At 46.2% G+C, this 21,414-nt stretch overlaps 1 protein-coding gene across 1 annotated transcript in view; it reads left to right on the top strand.

Moving 5' to 3' along the window:
- Positions 1 to 1,063: 1,063 nt before the first annotated feature.
- Positions 1,064 to 21,414, top strand: part of ALDH1A3 (aldehyde dehydrogenase 1 family member A3) — a 33,872-nt gene continuing 13,521 nt past the window's right edge. The window contains exons 1-7 of the mRNA XM_063412366.1: positions 1,064 to 1,218; positions 4,517 to 4,621; positions 9,948 to 10,088; positions 12,213 to 12,342; positions 13,566 to 13,627; positions 16,492 to 16,620; positions 18,949 to 19,062. Of these exons, the coding sequence (XP_063268436.1) occupies positions 1,120 to 1,218; positions 4,517 to 4,621; positions 9,948 to 10,088; positions 12,213 to 12,342; positions 13,566 to 13,627; positions 16,492 to 16,620; positions 18,949 to 19,062 (780 nt within the window). The 5' untranslated portion in view covers positions 1,064 to 1,119. The remainder of the gene's footprint in view (positions 1,219 to 4,516; positions 4,622 to 9,947; positions 10,089 to 12,212; positions 12,343 to 13,565; positions 13,628 to 16,491; positions 16,621 to 18,948; positions 19,063 to 21,414) is intronic.

Below are 21,414 nucleotides of genomic sequence, written 5' to 3'. Positions count from 1 at the left end.
TTCCATATCCTTCAGGACTTCTCGAAAGACAGCATCTTTCTTGATGCTCCAACTATGCTACTATGAGGACCGTGCTGAAGTTGGCTGAGTGGGACACAAATCTGCTTTATCAGTGTAGGACGTTCCAGTGGAAGGGCCTGGTCCTGCCCCAGCCAGCTGGAGTCCTTTGGCTTGGATAGTCAGACTGGGATGGGCAAACTGGTCCCAGACTCCTGTACACACACAGGAATGCGGAGGAGCTGCTGTCAGATGTACATCAGACGTTTGATGTCATGTTCTTCTCTTACTATCAGTCCTGGAAAACTCTCCAGAGGCACTGAGTGAGGATGAGGTGTAGCAGGTTGAGGTAAGGATCTCACGGCATGAGGAATAGCAGGAAAAGGCCCTTATTGCTGGGAGACGGTGTTATTCCCGTGGAGAGGTCTGCAAGTGTCCTTCCATGAAGACTTCTGTGTGGTTTGGGTGGGATGCAGAGGCAGAAGGCAGCAGAGGGCACATCCTCTCATGCCCACTCCAGTGCCACCCCTGGAGGGAAGCCAGGGTGGCTGCTCTACTTCCCAAAGCCCATCTGGGCACATCCAGCTCCCCTCCCTCACTGCTCAGGGCTGCGGGGAGCTCTGCTCGAGTCCTGTGGGGAGCAATGTCAGAGCCGTGCATGGAGCTCTGAGGGAGCCCTGCAGGAGCTCTGAGGGGAGCACCGCGGCAGCAATGTCCGAGCCCTTTGGGGAGCCCTGAGGGACTCTGTGGAAACCCTGAGGGGAACCGTTAATGGCCTGAGGGGAATCCCTTGAGTAGAATCCCTTGCAGGCGTGTGGAGAGCCCTTTGGGCTCCTGAGGGGAGTCCTTTGGGATGACGAGAGCCGCCCTTCGGGAGCCCTCTGTGACCCCCTGTGGGGACAGCGCTGCCGGAGCGCTGAGGGGACCCCGCGGCGGCGCGCGGGGCGGCGCCGCCCGTCACCTGCGGCCGCGCGAGGGGCCGGGGCGGGGCGCGGGGGCGGGGCCGGCGCGCGAGGCGGGGGGCGGTGGCCAATGGGGGCGGGCGGGCGGCGCGCGCGGCGTTCTTAAGGCGGCGCGGGCGCTGTCAGCGGGCAGAAGGCGCGCGGGTTCGACGGCGGGGTGATGGCAGCCCTCAACGGCGCCGTGGAGAACGGGCAGCCCGACAAGAAAGTGCCCCCGCTGCCGCGGCCCCTGCGCAGCCTGGAGGTGAAGTATACCAAGGTGAGCTCGCCAGGCATGGGGCGCTGGGCGTGTGTCGTCGGTGCTCGGTGGAGTCAGGGTGGCGGTGAGGTGTTATGTTTTTAATACAGAAATTTCATCCTCAGTGTAGTTTTTCTTAGCTTCTTTTATTCCTTCTGCTGCTTGAGATGGTAGGTTTATGGGGTTTGAGGTTGAGCAAGCAGATGACAGTGGCGTTTCTAGTGGAGCTACACTTGCCCCAATCCCTAATGCCCAAAAGCTATCTTTTTCTTTTTAATAAAATAACTCCACCGAAGCCGTTGCTTGGCCCTGGGCACCTCTCCCTGGCTGTGGCGCCCGACACCATCTTCCCCTCCCAACCCACCCGTGAACGCCTGCAGCTCCCCGCTGGCGCTCAGCAAAATCCGATTTGGATGGGGTGAGCGTGGGCAGGGCGAGGAGGGGTTTATCCGCTTGCTGGGGTTGTGTTCAACCGCCCTTGACCCACAGCTCCCCTGCGGGGAGGTGGCTCGGCGCCAGTGGTGGGTTTGGGTGGTGGCGAGCACAGGGCCTGTGTGCGGCAGGACTGGGCCTTGTGGAAAGGCTCTGCCGTGGGACTGGAGCCATCCTGCAGCTCCACGAGAGGAGCACTGCTCGTGTTGGAGACTCCTCTGCCCAACTCTGCGGCCTGCCCACGGGATGAGGAGTCGGGCACTGAGCCCACACAAACCCTCACCTCTGCGCTCTCCAGTGGGTTTCTCTTTAAACAGTCGCTCCTGACCTTTGGGTATAAACCACAGGCTCCTGAGCTTGGTATCTCTGTCCCTCAGAGGTGGAGCTGAGCAGGGCTGCAGAAATCCCTGCTCCCGGTGCAGCTGGAGCTCTGCGAGCGCCGAGTCGCTTTTTGTTCCACAACAGCCTGACGCGCTGCCTTGCGCAGTGGGGAAAGCGTCCCGGCCGCTTATGCTGCTGAGGAGCCTTGGCTGCCATAATTTCAACCTTGTGCCTGGACTAAAAGAGCTGGAGGGGCTGAATGAGTGTGTTAGTGTTGCATTTTTGTGTTAAGTATTAAGAAAAAACAAAATTTGAAGCTCGTTCCCTTGTAGCGAGAAGAAGTGAACAGCGGTAGCTTATCTAGCGAGGTGTTGATTTGAGTTATGCATCCAAAGTACTGAAACAGATTAGCAATTAGCAGTAATCACTGGACTAGATTAATTTTTAACATCCGAAATTTATCTACTCTTTATTTGTCAGATAAACTTGTCATTTAGCAGCAAATTGGATCTGCAGCTGCTGATTGCAGAATGGCGCAATGCTGCACAAACAGCTCTTTCCTGCGGCCAAAATGGACACGGCCATTTGAGTTCTTCTTAAACATCCAAATGTTCTGGTTTTTGTTATTTTTATTGTTGTGAACACTTTTAAACACTCCTTAGGGATCTTATCCTGCAGCCGTGTATGTTTTAAAACATGCAGTTTGTGCTCCACGGTTTTGCCAGGGACTGTGAGTGCTAAAAGAGTCAAGGTAGTATCTTTAAAGTGGAAACGAACGTAAATTACAAGTGTGAGTTTGATGTTTGACCTGATGCTCCTGGTGCATCTGAGAAAATAATGAGCCGCAGTCAATTTTCATAAAACTGTGAGGGGTTTTGTGCAAGCTCTGAGTTTCACCAGATGTTTACAGCTGACAGCGTGCTTCCCTCTGCTTAGAGGAGATTTTTATTTTTGGTTCTACCAGTTATGGGCTCGGGGAGAGGCAAAGTTTTTCAACAAAGATCTTTCTTATAGAGCAGCTTAGTGCTTGTCATGGGTGTGTGATGGAAGTGATCTGTCCACAATTCCTTGTTTCAAATTCTGGCTGTGAAGCATGAACTGCTGATATATTATTTGATTTGATTTCAACTCCTGGCACTAAGGACTCGTAATATGTGGTGGATTCCCAGAATGATGGCAGTGTATATGTTACATTTAAAACAGCCTGATCCTGTCACTTGTGTTTTATTACTTGGTAGGAACATCACTTTCCCACAGAATTACCATAGAATGCAAAGGAAAAATCAGTATCTTTCCCCAATCCTTAGTCTGTGAGCATATACCTGATACTGTAATTTTATGGTTTGTGTCATATTTCCCACATTTATAATACAACTTTTCTTCATTAGGGAAATAAACTGAAGTCAAAATGTGTAAATGTTAAAATGTAGCACTTGGGTAACAGAGGTAGTCTAGGAGCACTAAACTGAAGTTAATATTTTAAACATTTTATCTTGTCTTCTGACTTCTCTTGGCAACACTTTTTGTGAAATTTTCTTTTTCTCAGCCTGTGTGAAACAGGTGGGTCCAGCAGTGCAGTTTCTACACCAATTACACTTTGGATGCTTTATGCAGAAATAGTAAGAAAAAGCCCTTTCAGGAAAAAAAGCTGCCCAAGGAAAGAAAACTATGACCCAAAGCAGTGGGAATTCCGAATGTAAGAGATGCAACATTAATCTCCTGGTGGTGTGTAGAGACTCATAAACAAGATTGCAAATGTGGATGGCTTCCAAATAAAAGTACTAGCTTACAGCCACTAGCAGGCTACTAATAAAGATTACTTCATCTAATCTTATTTAAAGTATATTTATAAAATATAACACTGCCAAGTCAGATCACAGCGTGGATAAGATGCATGCTGAATCAATTAATTGTATATAGGTATTCATGTTCTGTTTACAGTGAGTAACAACACTCCAGTATTTAATGCATTTTCAGTTACGCAACGCTGGGACTGTTTGTTCTTGCTCTGGAAATGCAATATTTTGAAACACTTAAATCTTGTCACAGATGACTCCAAGTGACGTGGGAGGCTTGATCTGGCCTGTGACAAGGCATGGTGGGGTAGAACCGAGCCAGACCCGCCTCCTGCGGGCACAGCCCGAGGGGGGAGCAATGTGGAGGATGGCCAGGGCAGGGCACCAACAGCCGAGTAATAATTGTACAGTGACACGTAACAAGGGGCTCCTTCTGCCCCAACCATACGAGTTTCTCTTGGTGTCTGCTTGCTGTTCTCATGGAGATGTATTTCAAAAACTGCCCCTTTCTCACTGCCAATCCCAGCGTTGTTCTGTGTGGGACCCATGCTCTGCTTTCCTCTGGCTCACAACTAACTGGTGCACAGGGTTTGTAGAAATGCTTCTGTATTGCCAGCAGTGTCCCTGGGAGAGAGGCTGAGCACACTTGACTCTGCCATGGATGGAAGTTGAAGAGCCTCTGGATCTTTGAGGAGCACTTGTGGGTTTTTTGTCTATATCAGTTGTTTTTCTTTCTCCTGCCCATCCCACTCCCCTTGCTCTCTCTTCAGATATTTATTAACAACGAATGGCACGAGTCTACAAGTGGAAAGAAGTTCCCCACTTACAACCCTTCAACGCTGGAGAAAATTTGTGACATTGAGGAAGGAGATAAGGTAAGTGTTAGACAAGCTGTGCAAAAGACATTTTCCAGGGGATTTCTTTTTGTACGGAAGCACCCAGAGGAAAAGCTAGCTTTTAACAACAGCATTTGTCTGCCCAGACCAAGCTGGAGGTGTGGGACACTGGATGTGCTGCTCAAGAATTACATGGGCTGGGTGGCATCAATCCTGTCCAGCTTGTCAGAGGCACTTTCCCTTGTAGGAGCTGGCTGCTGAACACAAATTGAGGAGTGAGATTGAGCATCATTCTTGTGCCATAGACTGGAAGGAAGTAGCCAGCCTGAGGAAAGAGCAATGATGGTGTATGCACACCCCGATAGGATTTGGGCCCTGTGTTGGGGGTGGTTTATACCTGGGCAGCCTGCTGGAGACACAGAACTGAAATCCCCCCTTTCTTCAACACAAATAACCTGAGTGCTTGGCGGGATTTAAGCTCAGTCCTGCAAGCACTGACCACTTGCTGCTGGAGATGTGGTCCTGCTTTTCCAGTTGGTATTGTGGGTTCTGGCCTCCTGCACAAGTGGTGCAGCTTTCACTAAAACCACATCAGTGTCTCAAGAGCTTTAGTAGTCCCTGGCTGGCCCTGGTGTGCTGTAGAGTAACCTGAGATGATGCTGCTTGGGTTTGGTAACAGTCTGAGGTGAGGAACGATCACACTGACACCTTTTTTGTCCAAAGCAGCTCATCATCTACATGCCAACTGGTCTGACCTATGGAAAAGTGCTGGGCCAACATCTGGCTTTGTACAGGAAGTCATGGGAAGGTGATTCACAGCTGCTGTGCCGTGCCAGGGCTTTGGTAGCTCACTGCTATGGACAGTGTGGCCATTGCTGCCTGCACTGAGATGTTTTTCTTGGTATTTAAGCTTGTCCAGTGCTTGTGAGGCAGCCTCCAAGACTTACTGCCACTGGGGATCTGTGCATCCGTGGGGCAATTACACATTGAGGCAGAACCAAACATTATGTGTAATTTCTTTATCCTGACTGGGTAGGACACAACTGTGTTTAATTGCAGTGGCATGTAAACAGTGGAATTCAAGCTGACTCTGATGCAACTGTATTTTGATAGGCAGAAACCATGACGTTGTTATTGTTCCCTGAGCTAAGTGTCTCCTCAAGCAGCTACAGAGTATTACATGAGCAGTTTGTGCCTGCTTCTTAATGTTGGCTAAAGAAAAAGGTTATACAGAACTATCAGGCCAGTTTTGCCTCCTTGAGATTTGTCCCTGTCTGAATTCAGCTTCTAGCTTGCAGGAGGGTCACTGTAAACTTTTCCAGTGAATGGAGCTCTCTCCCCCTGAATACTCAGTACAGGTGATTGATTTCTTAGTGGAAATTGCAGCCAAAAATGTAAGATAGCTGTGCTTTGGGTGCTGAAAGCCTCTTCTCTACATCACATCTTTTGAAACAAAGTTTTGCTCTAACTAGGATTTTCCAAGAAACTGAGTGGGGGGTTAGACCTGGATCTAGATTAAAGAATCACGGGTGGCAACCATCCCCAACTAGCTGTTTGCCTTCTGGTGACACTTGACCACGTCCCAGTCTCTTCTGGCAAATTAAGGTGCCTGGGGCTTCCCTTGCTCTGGTTCACCCCCTCCAGCCTGCTGGAGTCACCACAGGAAGTGGTGAGTTGTGTTTGGTGGTGCTTTCCAGTGCCTTGTCCCTGTGTGCCACTGTAAGGGTGGCAGTTCCTGCTACTGCCTCTGGCTTCAGCTGTGCTCTGCCAGGTTTGGCTCTGCCTTCACAGCAGGCTGGGAGCAGAACTCCCCTTCTCAAGCCCTGAACCTGCCCCTCCCTGGCCATGCAGTGTTTTGCTTGGGCTGCACGTGAGAGGTGGAAATCTGGCAGCCAATATCTCAGCGATGACAGTTGAGTCTGGTGCTGAAACTTGGCCAATGCTTTATAAGCCTAGAAGCAAAGGTTTTGTTGTCTGTTCTTTAGTTACAGAATTGTCCTTCATGAGACAGTTGAGGGATAAAGAAAAGTCTGTGTGGAAAGAGAAGCCCTGAAAATAAAATGGTGGATGTTTCCACTGGATGCTGGATACCTCACAAGTAAAAGCTTAGTGTCCAACTGTTTGCCAGGTTGATAATGGAAACAGAGCAACTGGTGCTGTCCCTAACACTTTGAGACAGGCTTTTTTCCTTCTAGCAGCTTGCTGACATCCATCAAGGGCCAGGGAAAAGTGCTGCTTCCTCAAAGGATGCCTGGCTCTGTTGCCACAGAGGATAGGCAGCAGGTCCACTTGAGAGCTGTGACTCTCAAGTCTCTGTCATGATCATTTCTTAACAGTTCACTCTCATGTGGATCTTTGGAGGGTTTTGAGAGGGATTTGTTCACAGTCAGCCTGCCTCCTCCTTCAGATTGTAGTGGCAGGCTGAGGTAAGACGTGCAATGCCCTAAATAAAGATTTTGGACATTTCAGGCTGTTGGGATGCTGTTTGTAGCTGTTTAGAATTTGAGTCTGAAACGTAAAGCAATTCAATGTGTGGACTGTTTGCAGGGGAGCAGGTCAGGGAACATCTTCTGACTGAAGATCTGTGACATTCTAATGCCCTAGGTCAGAAGAGTGCCCTTCCAAAGATGTGCACAGGGGAGGCTTTTTGAAGAAGTCAGTAGGTGAATTGAAGAAAGGCTCTCCAGTGGGTGTGCTCCATTCCTGGCATCTCCACTCTGGGGCACTCTGAGATTGAAAAAGAGGCTTTTTTGCAGGTGTTCTCCCCACTCACAGAGCGAGTGGGGTGATGGTCTTCACTGTGCTCTGCAGCCTGCTGCTCGTGCAGGAGAGGGGAAAGGAAAAAGGAGTAGCAATGAGCAGGATTTGAGGTAGAGGAGGAATATGGATGAACAGCTTAGGACAGAGAACAGTGTTCAGTTTGTTCAGGGGGGAAGGTATGTGATTGTGTAACTGGGGGTTGTATCATAATTCAAACACCCCAGGTGGGTATGAAGGTTTGTAGGCATTTCTCAACACTGTAAAGACCTTGCAATCTTAATATTCTTAGTGGAGCTTTTTATGTAATGCTCAGTAAATCTGTTATAGATCCAAGTGGAGCACCAGGATGCATGGATCTCCTCCTCCTGTGGTTTTGTGCATCACAGGGTGTTCCTGGCACCTTGACAGTTCGGAGTCACTTTGTCACGCCTTGTGCCTACCTATTGCAACATGCCTGCAATGAACATGCCATTCAGACTCCCCTAATGCCTAGTCATAACAGGATGGATTAAGAATGGCATTTCAGCCTTTCTGAAGAATTTCCTTGTTTTTGCTGGTCTCTCAGGCCTGCTGAGGCTGGGCATTGTCTCAGGATATCACTTGGTGGTGCTGCCCTGAGGGTGTTTAGGGAAAGCCTGTTCACCTGTGTAACAGTGACTGCAAGCTCTGAGCCACTATTTGTACCCAGAACCTGAGGTCTGACAAAGATGGTTGTCTTCATTTTTGTCTCTACAGGAGCTGCAGCAGGGCTCATGTGCTCCCATTTTTAGAGGCTGGGGAAGATCTGGGCATGCACTGAAGTCCTCTGCCCATGCAGTTCCCTCCTGTTCTGAGTGCCAGGGTGGAGGGGAGACCCTCAGTACCAAAGGCATTGTGCCACTGCAGACCCAGTTCCCTGCACATCAGGGCTCCCAGCCTGGCTGCAGAGCTAATTAATTGCTGCTAAGGGAGGACTTGTTTAAACCTGACACACTTATGTTCCTTTGCCTGCTCTGTCACATAAAATATTGCCTTCTTTCAGCTTAAGCCTTCATTCCAGCAGGCAGGATGGGGGATACATAAGTATGCAGTGGCTGGTGGTGCCTTCTGGCTTTTGTGATATGCCAGGCTGAATTCAGATCAACTCCAGCAGAGTGAGCCTGTTGTGCCTGTGGGTGATGGGCCCCAGGCAGGACCTGCCTTCCTGCCTGTGCTCAGGGGCTCTGGACACCTCTGCCCCACCAGCATCCCTTGCTGCACCAGAGCCATCCTGTGACACCACAGGTTTCCTCCAATGGCTTCCCATCAGTGCTCTTCCAAATGGATGGGTTTCTTTTCCTGTCAGTATAGGTCAGACTGTTTGAAAGCTGTGTGATCTCTGTAAAGAAATGGAGCCAAATTTACTGCAAGGTGCCATTGCCTTGGGTGATGACTTGCAGTGTTGACCATGAACCTTTTAAGAAGGCAACGAGTCTCCCTACAACATTTTTTCTTGGTTGAGCTCCACACATCCCCCCCATGAGGGGGGTGTGGCCAGACCTTGCTGGATCCTTGCTGGATCAGTGCAGAGGCTGATTTCCTAGTTGTATGCAGATAAGACTTGAGAAAAGGTATAGATGAGAGCAACTGGTGAAGTGCTGGGAGGAATGATCAAGGTCTGACACCCTCCCTCCTTTCCCACCCTTCTGAGCCATATATTGCAGTGAGCTTCTCCATCAGCTGAAGTGAGGCTTGGGCTGTGCCAGACCTTACATACAGCAGGATTCTGTCCAAAGCTTTATCAGTCATCCACAAGGCTTGGGGTATATATGGTGGCAGTGTTCCCAGAGATTCCACTGGATTGAGAACCCTTGGCTTCACTCTTTTAATCAATGTATGTGAGGTAAAGGGAGGAGTCCAGGGCATACCGTAGCCAGAACAAATGCATGAAGCTCTGGGGGTGATGGTGTGGGAAGAGAGGGAATTTGCTCCCTATCTGGTTAGTTACTTGAATAAACAGAGTTGGATTTGGTCCAGAGGATGGTAAAGCTGTTGGGAGATGAAGGGAGAAGGGCACTAAGTGTGTTTAGGGGAAATATCTTTGTCATAGCACTGAACAGCAAAACCCTTCCCATCTGGTGGAAATGTTCTGGGATCTAAGGGAGATTTTTAGTGTGTTAACTGCCTTGGCATGGGCTCCAGGGGAACTGGATGGTGGGATCTGAGCTGTAGTTACTTCCCTGGGTAAAATCTTGATCTCATGGGGGATTTTCCTGCCCACACTTGTTTAGAGGAGGCTAATTCATGTAGGCCAGTGGCCTGTCATGATTCTTCATCCTCCCCCAGTGTCACATCCTGTATTGGCAGGAACATGATTCTGGATTATTTTATAAACAAGTCAGTTACATTAAATTACCCTTGAAAGACCCAATTGGTATTCAGGCCTCAAGGTTGTTTATGAGCCCAGGCCAAACCTAAAACATATTCCAGGCTTGAATTCAAATCCAGGAGTGAAATGAAAGTGGTTTTGTTGGACAACTTCATTTTGGCCACCACAGCATCAGCCAGGAGGCAGCCTGGGGGATGCTCTGTGCCATTGTCCAGCTCCTTCCCTGTAACCTGAGGTTTCCTTGTGTGTGATGTGCAGCCTGATGTGGACAATGCAGTGGAGGCAGCGAAGGCGGCGTTCCAGAGGGGCTCTCCCTGGAGGCAGATGGATGCCCCAAGCAGAGGACGGCTCCTGCACAAACTGGCTGATCTCCTTGAGCGGGACAGAGTCACCCTGGCTGTGAGTACTGGGAGCAGTGATAAGACAGCAACAGGGGCTCATTGCTCTGCTCCATCCCTCTGGTGTGTCCATATCTACCTAATATTTTTTCTTGTTCTCCCTTCATGAAGGGCAGAAGAATCCATATAGTTGTCATGACTTTGTTCCTCTTTCTGCAGGAGTTTAAGGGTCTTGGAAGGCTGTCAGTTCTTCTACATAGTTGACTTTTGCAGAACTTTGTCTAGTTACTGAAGTGATTAAAGATATTAACACTTAAATTTTCAGCAATATTTTTTGTTTTATTTTAACAATCATTGATGTTTATAGCTGTCTCTCAGCTCTTATTTCAAAAACATACCAAAACAACCAAATGACACCAAACCACCACAGCTGACTTATTCTTTATTACAAAAATGCAGGTGGGTTTGACTTCTGTGCAAATTCCTTCCCTTAAAATTGGGGGCTGGAAAGAGAATCTTTCTCTTGCTGGATATTATCCAAAGTTTAAAATGTATGTAAGTGGGAACTGTTTTTTTCCCTATTGAATGTACTGGCTCAGGAAAATCCCTTTATAGCTGTGAAGCTGTGTTAACTTGGACTTTTGCACTGAAGAACTATTGCTAATGATTCCATGATCCTCTCCTGGAGGAGTCCTGCTGGTGCAGAACAAGGGATAAGAGCCTGAGCTAAAATGTGCTCAGTTGGTAGAAGCCTGTGGACTGCACAGGACTGGAACATCTTTCCAAATGGCACCCACAGATGCTCAGCTTGGGGCTGCTGTCCATCCCCACCTCAGCTCTTGGATGTGAGCACTCTCCTGTTCAGTGCTGCACTTTTCTCTTCAGAGAAGGGCACTGATGCTGTTCCCTGCTGTCAGATGTGCAGGTGACTGAGTCAGTGTCCTGCAGAGCTCAGTGAGAGCTGACCCGTGGGATGTGCTCAGGAGCCTCTGCCTGTGTGACTGTTTTGAGCTGAGTCTCTTTCCCCAGCACAGTGTCTCTCAACCAGCTTTCAGTTCCAGCAGGGCAAAACTAAAACATTCAGTTCTGAAAACAGGTCTGGGCAGCAAATAAGAGGGAAGAAAAAGAATACATAGAAAAATGTGTATGTGTGAATAAACCCTGTTAATTTTTTGCTCACTTTTTGATGTGACTGTGGAGCACCCTCCTTTTCCCTTAACCAGAACACACTTCAAGCTTTCTGCTGGCCCTCTGGTCTGGGAGGGCTTGTTTGGCATTGCTGTTTGCACTGCAGAAAACCAGCCCAGGCTGCCTTGGCTGCGTGCTAAGCAAGGACTTATAAAACTCAGTTGTTTTAGCAGACATTCAGTGGATAACAATCCCTGCCATTCCAAGGGGAATGTCTGTTCGAGTGCTGTTTGGACCCTAATGTCTGTGGAGGATGACAGGGTATGACTTCATGTGTAAACAAAGATGTTTCAATCTACCAAGGGATAGTACTTCCTTTATGGATGTGCTGGCCATTTGCACCAATATCCCATTTAATGACCTGAGTGGAGAACAAAGCATTCCCTGACCTAATGTCCAGAACAGTGTGAAGGACACAGGCTCTGCCTGGATTTTGTTTAGAGCTGCTCAGCACCAGTGGAGCAACTTCTGTCTTGCCTGGGGCTCAGCACTTTAGCAAAACTCTGTAAAAAGTATATTTATCATTGGACAAAAGAGGCTTCTCAGAGGTTGGGTTTAGGCTTATGAAGTAGAAAAATGAGATTATTTTTTTCTAACAGAAGGAAAGAAGCTCTGCCTGGTTTCAGTGACACCATCTGGACTCCAGAACATCTGTTGGATGGTCAGTTAGGGTGAAGTCATGATGCTCACATTGTTTCTGACCAGTGCCCCAGACCCCAGCCCTGTATCCCACCCACACTCACCTTCTGGAGGCTTCTGGAAGGTGCCCTTTCAGCACAGCCCCTGAACAAAGCAGCTCCTGTACATCAGAGTTACTGTGTCCCCTTTCCCTTCTGCATTATTCCTATTAACAAGTTCTTTCTCTAAATATAAGAGGAGGGAAGAACATTCCAGGTCTTCAGAACAGGGAAGAGGGTTTTTTGAAAGCTCTTTCTTAAGAAAAAAACCCCGAAACATTGACTTGTCTGACAGTGCATGCAACTTGCTTTTTTTTCAGACCCTGGAAACAATGGACACCGGAAAACCTTTTCTGCAGGCTTATTTCATTGACCTGGAGGGCTGTATAAAAACACTCCGGTATTATGCTGGATGGGCTGACAAAATCCAGGGCAGAACTATTCCAGTGGGTGAGTACCTTCAGACCCACTTTCAGAGCTGGGATGGGATCAGGCTCGAGGGGGAGGAAGATCCATGGGAACACTGGCTTCTGAAAACCTGCAAAAATAGCTTGCACTTCCTTTCCATCTCAGGATGCATTTTAAGCAGATGTGTTTCAATATTGAAACTAATGGAGAACTTGGTTAATGCTTAGATAGATCTCTGGGAAATAATCTATGGGCTCTTCTGTTGCTGTTTTGACAGAGAAACTTCTGGTCAGAGCAGTCACACAGAGAGAACACTTTGGTCTAGGTACAGAAATTCAAATATGGGTTTGGTGAGAACAAGAGAATGAATGTCTTTGTGGCACAATGGGCAAAATGGAGACTTTTCAAATTCAACCTCTTCAGTCCCTGCATGTGGGTGATCACTGAGGCTGTGTGAAGGACAGACACTGTAGACAGAAATGAATCACAGAGGAAGAGCTCTGGAGGGCTGAGCTAGTTCAGTCTGTGCAGACAGCAAAGGGAGCCTTGTCAGTCATATAAACTGAGATTTGTCAGCCTCATTCAGAGTGCTGTAAAGCTTTGCTTGTCTGGACACTGCTTGTTTGTCCTGATTTGAAATCACTTTGAAAGGGCATCATTAGAAATGTTCTTGCTTTCTGTCGCATCTTCCCAATGAAAATAGGTGTTCAGCAAGAATGAATTTGAAAGGCAAATGTTCTTCCTGCTTTCTCTTTGGAAGAGTAACAGCAGTATTTGAAGGTGAATGGTATTACTTTAGTTCCAGAGTTTCATCCTTTAGTGATTTTTTACCAGCAATTCCTGTTACACTGAACAGCGTTCCTGTTTTAAAATGGTTTTTAAAAGAACTCTCTCTCTCAGGGAGACAAGAGCTTTGTGTTTTTCAGCAGGACACAATCTGAATGAAATTTGTTTGCTCTTCACTGTGATAAAGAGTTATCCTCCCCTCAGCCTCAACACAGGGAGTTTGCAAAAGGAACTGAACCCTGGTTTTAAAAGGTCCCTGTGTGACTTGAGTGGTGTTTGGCTTTCAAGCTGACACAAGACCTGCACTCCTCTGCCTGGGGTGTTCCAAAGACTTGAGTCAGAATGAACAGACACAGTGTTCTCTGTCTAACATGGGTTTAGTTCTGTCCTCAACCTGTTAGTGTGCAGTTGTCTCACACGCTTTCTGTAAAAGTGAGAATTTTGACTGTTTTGTCCCCTTTTACTCTCTTGTCTTGCAGATGAAAATTTTGTGTGTTTCACCCGGCACGAGCCGATGGGTGTCTGTGGAGCCATAACCCCAGTAAGTGACAGTGCTGCTGCCCTGCATCTCCCATTGAACTGGAAATTCCACGTGCACTCCATCCTGCCCTGCAGCCATTTGCTGCCTGGTTGAGCACAGCTGTTCTGCAGGGAACTCCCATCTCAGTGGCCTGATGTAGTTTTGTGTTTTACCCCCATGCCAATTGCTCTTGGCAGCAGAAATGCTCTGCAGTGGAAGGGTGGGTCTCCTAATCAGATGCTCTGTTGCTCTCTGAGGCTGACACCAGTCACCAGAGACCAGTCAGAGCTCTGACTCTCACACTGCTGGGACAACCATCTCGTCATTAGGAGTGCTGGCTTTTTGCTACCTCGTGCTGATGCATAATTTTGAGTTTTAAATCATATCCATTATCAATTAATTATGTCTGGCTGTTCTCTGAGCTTTCTGGGATTAAATCTCACTGAGTGGAGTTTTCTTTTCCTTGAGGACTCATTCTCTGCTGAGGGGACAGTGTGGCTAGCTCTTGGAATGCCTCCAGTGTTAGCATGTGTTGCTTGCTCTGTTTCAATAGACAGCCAGGAAGACTTTACAGCTCATGGGAGACAGATTTTGTTCCTGTCTGGTTGTAAAATGCTTTGAATGTGGTATGCTACAATTTGTGAGGCAAATGGTGCTGTGTCAATGTTCTCTGTTTGAATACAGCACTAAGTCTGCTAGAGCTCGAGAAGTGTTTGGACAATGCTCTCAGAGCTGTGGGGGCGCTTTGGTGCTGTCCTGTGTAGGTCCAGGAGTTGGAATTTGATGATCCCAGTGGATCCCTTCTACCTCAGGATGTTCTATGATTATTTGGTACTTGGATCAATAAGAGCTCACTGATGATTTTTACTCTTGAGATAAGTTAAAGACTGAAAGAAATGCATGTGGGACGTTGGATTTGCTGGACCCTGAATACCAGGTCTGGACCAGATCTCAACGTTTTCTGGGGAAATTCAGCTTTTTCCTTCAGCAGGACTGAATTTATACCCCAGATGATACGAGGACATGGTCTCTTTGGCAGTGTCAGGGTGAGGCAGAGTGGGAGGTCATCAAACATTTGTCTTGGGGACTACACAGCTTTTCTGGCTGAGCAAGCCATGGGACTGCTGGTGACCAGAACTGATGACTTAAGATCAAAATCTCAGGTTCCTCCCACTGATCACCAGTTAAAAGGTGTTCCCTGTGACTCTCAGCCACCTTTGGCACTCAGCAGTGCTTTGGAAACTATCCCTTTAAAAGCCTACATGCAGGATGCTTTGGAAGGCCACTGTAGGGGACATAGTGGGACTTGTAAGAGCTCAGGTTGACCCTAGACCAGCAATAAATACAACAGAAAGTACAGAACCGAGTTTGACTCAAATTCAACACTGTGTTTGTATAAAGAATGATTGGGGTCAACAAAATCACATCTGTCTTCAGTTTACTCAGAACAAATCTTCTCCAATTTTTTTTCCCAGTTCGATCTCTGTAACACCAACAGCCTGTGGGTTTGTATATTCCTACTTGATTGAAAAAGATTCTGTCACTGTTCTGGGTATGTTTCCCTAGAGCAATTAACAGTCCTCCCTTTTTCCTATGGCTTGACTATATTTAAAGCAATGTTCTTAGCAAGAGAAGTTTTTAGGAAGTGCAGCATATGGCCGATTTTGATCCCAAGGTGATCTCATGAGGCAGCCCTGGAGTCCTTTGCTGTTACTTTCACCAGCCACTCTGCAGCAGAAAGCTCCTAATGGAGCTATTTCATGCTCTGAAACTGTAGACAAGTAGTGTAGGTGTAAATGGCTCAAGCTGCACAGCCAGGCCTCCAAGAAAACTTAGGAGAAAAAAGACAAATGGGCAAATTATGGGATGTGGCCATTGGAGAAGATCACTGAAATGGAACAGGTCTGGGAAAAAGGGTGAAGCAAGTTGAAGAATAACACTTGAGACTAAATTCTGCTTTGTCTCAGGGTTAGAATAGAACTCATGGCTCAAAAGCTACACTGCTAATTTATTTGTAAGTGTGAATTTGTGGATTCCTGACATACTTGGCTTCTTTGTTGATAGCTGAAGGCCCTTGGCTTGAGTCTTGACAAGAAGTCCCCTTGCTGTTGGCCTGCTTCCATCATCCCTGAAGCAGCATTAATTATTTTTAATGAAGAAATCCTTTCTGCTGCCAAATGACCTTTCTGAGATTCAGTGTGAGCTAGATTTTCCACTTCTTGCTTAGACTCCAAGATCCCCAAATACACATGACCATGAAAGAGATTAGCACAGAGAAAACTGATGCAGACTGGTTCCTAATTCCAAATGAGAAAACTAATTGGAAAGGAACAATTTACAATATGAAGGGAGGAATTTACAATATGAATAGGACCTCCCCTAGATTTCCATCCATGACTGAACAACTCACTGCAGTTTCCTAGTTATAAAACTGGAACTGAATGATATTATATAACTCCTAACTACTCAGCCAGTGCTTAACAGAGAAAAACTAGTTTTCTTTCAATGAGTAGTTGCATTCTGTAATTCCCCACATACAGATGCTGTGCAGAAGTGATACATCAGGAAACTGCCTCCAACACAGTTTCTGTGAAGAGCCAAAATCACAAAAAGCGATCAAACTCCTTTAAAGAATGAGGTCACATCATGCAGAAGGTTGTCCAACTTACAGGATTAGTGTGAGGACTGCCAGCAATATCAGGGATCTCAGGGGGAAATCAAGGAAGTTATATTCCTCAGTCCAAGCAAACACAGTATTATAAACAGACGCTTCTCTTTGTGGCTTTCCTCCCAGTTCCTTTCCTCCCTGAGCTGGGAAAAGGCTGCATGGAAGTGAGTAGGTGACTGTGGCAGGCTGATCTGACCAGTGACCTGTGTTCTTGCAGTGGAACTTCCCCCTGCTGATGCTGGTTTGGAAGATGGCACCGGCGCTGTGCTGTGGAAACACTCTGGTCATTAAGCCAGCTGAACAAACTCCGCTCACGTCGCTCTACATTGGCTCTCTGATCAAGGAGGTGAGGAAATCTGAACAGCCTGTGGAGGTTCTGTTCTCTTAAGGTCATAAGCAAGGCTGTATTTTGAGTTATCTGTCCATTTTTGGGGGTTTTAAAGAGTCTGAGCATAACAAACAGATTCCCAGCTTTAATAGCCTCACAAAGGAAAGTGAGAACAAACTCTGTCTTCAGTTTTTTTGTTACAAAGGCCTCTGTGACTGACTGGGAGGTGGCAAACCACAAAACCTGTGCATTTTTCTTCTTTCTCAGGAAGCCGCAGAGAGAAAAAATCATGCTTTTCTTCCCCTACCTTGTCTTCCCCCCTCCCAAATGAGGGAAAGACAATAGCTCAGTTTTATTAGACAATGAGACAAAAACCAGTGTGATTAGACAGCAGTGTTGTGTTTATTGTTTTTAAGTGGGATAATTCAACCAAGACAGAGTGCCCTGGGAAACAATTCCTCATAATTTCTGTGGTTCACAGAACAATTTCATTGTGTCTGGCCTGTAAAGTCAACTGAAATAAAGGCAAGATGATAGGTTAGGATTTTAAAATGCTGTTTTAGGGCTTGTCAGTTGGGATCTGATGTGCCAACAGATCTGTTAATTGTGCAGGGGGTGTGGGAGGTGCACAGAACCAGCACTGCTCAGTACTTCAGCTCCCTATAGCTATGGATGTGACTGACTGAGGAAAACTAAGGGAGTTGTAGATGGGCTTTTGCCTCTCAGCTGGAAGTCTGTTTATTAGGCTCAGTCAAATGATGATTTTGTCCTTTCCCAGCCTTGCCTGAGAGAAAATAGAAAGATATGTTAATAGTTGACAGTAAGGGCTCTTCCATCAGGAAAGGAAGTGGAGAAATAATACCAGTTAAGCATCTCCTACAGTTACTTGGCTTAATGAGATTACACAAGATGAGTGAGTGAGCACAGGGTGCAGTTGTCATGACTTCTAGTGAGTCCTGCCACACCACTGCTTTTTTTGATTCTGACATGCAGTTCCCCAAACACGCCATTCAATTCTGGTAAATTTTTTTTGTCACCTGAATTTTTAAGCTTGTTGTTCCTCACAGTTGTCCTTCAAAGGCAGAAGTGTAATTACAGCAGAATAATTTTATTTGAAGATGCTGCTTTCTCCACCCAAAATTAGCTAAATTATTTGCAGTTTTTCAGAAAAATGAGTTAAAGGTTTTTTTGTTTATATCTTTAAAAGGATGTAGAAGATGTTACCACACGCACAAAGCTATGTGTTACATTCAATGAAATAATTTTTGGCCAACCAAAATATTTTGGCTTTCATTTTTGCTGAAAAACAGAGAAAACTTTTTGGCTCAGGGTATTCTGAACCAATTTTTTGCTTCCTTGTGGCTTTGCTGCTGACTCCAAACACCATTACTTGCACAGTTTGACATGCATTCTATTTGCTTGAAAACTCATTAGCCAAGATGCAAACTCCATTAAATGTACTTTTGTCATTGTCACATCCACAGAAGAAATGAGACTGGTGTTCCAATTTATGAGAAGAAAAAATGGGGAAAAAAGTCTTATGAGGATAATTTTTTTGCACTACAGTACATGAGCAATTGCTTCCTTTTTTTCTCTATTAAAAAGAAATGGCATTTATTGAGATATTGTATTAAAAAGTCATAGGAAATGAAGCAAACGTGTTATATTCTGCAACCTCATCATGAGAAATTGCAGGGAAAACAACCTTGTGCTATCAGTCATAGGGGAAGGCTAACCTAGAAGAGCAATAATCCTTGAAACTCTTGTTTGAGGAAGTAAAACCAAACCAGTCAGTCCCTCAGTTCTCCTTGCACTAGAATTTCACCTGAAGTTTTGCCATTTGTCTGTTTTGGCAAAATTACTAGTTGGCTAATCTAGGTTGTAAATGTGGTGGAAACTTGCATAAGTCTTGTTACCATCTGCTTTTGTACTCCTGTTTTATTAGCCCCATCATCTAGTGAGGTTTTACTGACTTCTTAATCCCCCTGGTCCCTGAAGAACCACAAATGTCAACCTTTGTTCAAAACAAACTTTCATTCATTTACCCCTTGGCTGCAGCTGCCCTGCAGTAGCTGGGGGCCAAGTTTGGCCGAAAGACTTCACTTTTTTGACTTGAAACTGGGACTTCTCCAAGAATTTTTACTGAAACTTGGCATTTGCTAAGCATGGCTGTTTCACCCACGTCTGCTCCAGCTGGTAGCATGCAGCCATGTTACTGGAAAGTCTGGAAAACAGGGATGTATCTGGTAAGAGCTCAGAGGAGTACAGTACAACTAATCCAGGCTTGCTGAGAAATGAGCTGTGCTCTCAAATTCTCTACAGAGCTATTTTTAATCTCTGTTTCAGGTGGGTTTCCCTCCAGGTGTGGTGAACATTGTGCCGGGCTACGGTCCCACAGCTGGAGCTGCAATTTCTACCCATGAGAGCATTGATAAAATTGCTTTTACTGGATCAACTGAGGTAGGTGATGGATTTCTCCAAGATACCTGCTGTTCCTCTTTGCATTTTCTTGTCAACTGTCATCCATACAAGATTGGACCTATGAAATGTCGGTGATTTCTGTATAACCAACGCTTGTTCTGTCACACTCCATGTGACAGGATTTCTCAGAAGTATTTGGTATTTGTCTAATTCAGATCCTTGTGCTTGTAAGAATCCCACATCTCTGAAAGCTGGGTTTTGCCAAGCCACCACATTTCTGTAAGAGCTGTGAGTAAAGGGTGCTCTGACATCAGGTGAGGCAGTCTGGCAGTGACTTAACATCATGTCATTGACCCAGTGGAGCTTCTGGGCACGTCTGCCTGCCAGTCCTGCCCTGCAACTGGAAAACATGTCAGTCAGAGCCCTGAACAATTCCTCCTTGGCTTTAGTTACCTCTGAGGAACTAGGGCTTCAATAAAAACATGGCTTCGTGCCCAAGGCCTTCTCTGCTGACGTAGAAGGGATTAACATTTGAGCTTTATTCTGAGACTTGCACATTAAAGCACCTTCGATTTAGCTTTTTTTCCTGTAAATAGATGTCTGGCTTGTTTATGAGAGGGGTGGCCACAAGACCTCTGCATTGTCAATCACCTACAGCCATCCTCTTCCATACCTACATGGGAAAAGTGCATATGGCTTGGCCAAGAGCATGGAATTGAGCACAGCTGAGACATGCAAACAAATCTGACTGTAGTAATCCCTGCTGAAAATCCTCAAACAAAAGCTTGCTTAGGAAAGTGACAATTTTTCCACTGACTGCTTTAGATGTTTCTTGCAGTAGATCTGCACCTCCAGAACAGAGGCAGTGTCCAAAGGATGGAAATTCTCACACCAGTGGGGGCAGCTGAGGCAAATTCAGTCTCTTACCTCTTTGAGGAACACTATTCTTGTTGAGCATTTGCTGAATTCTTCCATTCTTATGTCTGCCCTCGTAATTGCAGAGTGTGATGTGAACGTGTAATAAAGACAAATTACCTTGAAAGGTGTTGTTGGTCGGTAAAGGTAACTGCAAACACTCAAAAGCTGCAGCATTTACCAACACTACCATCTAGTGGCTTTGTGTACATCCTGTGCTTCTCCCATAGGAAAAGGTCTGCTAAGCCTGTGTTTCTGCACAGGAATCATGGGAACAAACAGAACACAAAGTAGAAGTTCTCAGTGAGCTTTTACTTTCTTGATAGTTGTTCTAATCTCGGAGTTTACTCAGTTACATGCTTCTCTCCAAATCCTAGATCAGAAACGTTTAGCCCAGATGAGACATTAGCTGTGTGAAAACAATAGAGCTTATAGACTCATCCAGCCCACATGGATCTGTTTGGGTTTTTAATGAAAAAGGAGTATCCAGTGGATTAGTGGCAGGAGGAAAATCTCAGCTGCTGGAGCCTGTAGGCAAAAGACTCCTGTAGACACTGTGCTTGTCTCCTAATCCATGGGTGTGCAGGAAACACCAAGGGAGACAGATCCTTTGCTAATGCATGTGTAATTTAGAAGTGTTTTCTTCCCCCTCCACCCATCTGTGAGTTCAGCTGCATCTCTGCAGCATTTGCAGCACAATGCTACTGTTTCTGAGCCAGGAAGTGAAGCTAATTCAAAATATATTTTGACTTAGATATTAAGCCCTAGCTTGGGCTCAATGCCAGCTTGGAAATACTGATCTTAAACTCCACGAGAACTTTCCCATATAGCTCTTTTCTCTTAGGTATTAACTTGCTCCTCTTTGGCCAGCCAGCCTGCAGTAATGCCTCTTGCAAAGCTAGGATGCATCACTTATTTCTGCTGTCTCTAGGCCTAAGCTCTGAGTGACTAGAGATGATCTCTCCTAAGTTCAGGAGTCATGCTTGAGAAACAAGGGCAAGCCAAGAGAAATGCAGACTTGTAATTGCAAGCTAGCTGCCCCGTGCTTTCCTTCCTCACAGCTGCACTCCAGGGCAGGAGTAGTTTTAGTCAGAAATAAAAGTAAGGTTTCCATGTGCAAAGGTAAAATACAAGAAAGCAGTTAGAATATCAGCAAGTTCAAATATTACATCACTTTTAAGAAATTAACCTGCCCTAGCAACTAAAGGTCCCAAATAGTTTTAATTCATACTGTTTCTAACAAAGTTAGATTACTAAATTCTGAAAGCTGAGTAAATCCTTCCCTCCATGATACAGATGCAGTTCTCCCACACAGCCTGTCCTTTCAGACCTGCCTAAACCAATCCTTAATTCTGGGGCTGGTTTTGACCCAACACATCACAGCAGTAGGAAACTCAAACCATTTCAGAGTGTTCTCCCTGACCTCTACCTGCTTCAGCTGCTGCCCAGGTTCTTCCACTCTTGTTGGAATCACAC

The sequence above is a fragment of the Prinia subflava genome, chromosome 15, assembly GCF_021018805.1.
Source record: "Prinia subflava isolate CZ2003 ecotype Zambia chromosome 15, Cam_Psub_1.2, whole genome shotgun sequence".
Classification (NCBI taxonomy): domain Eukaryota; kingdom Metazoa; phylum Chordata; class Aves; order Passeriformes; family Cisticolidae; genus Prinia; species Prinia subflava.
Note: the sequence above shows the minus strand (reverse complement) of the source record. Positions and strands in the feature narration are given on the sequence as shown.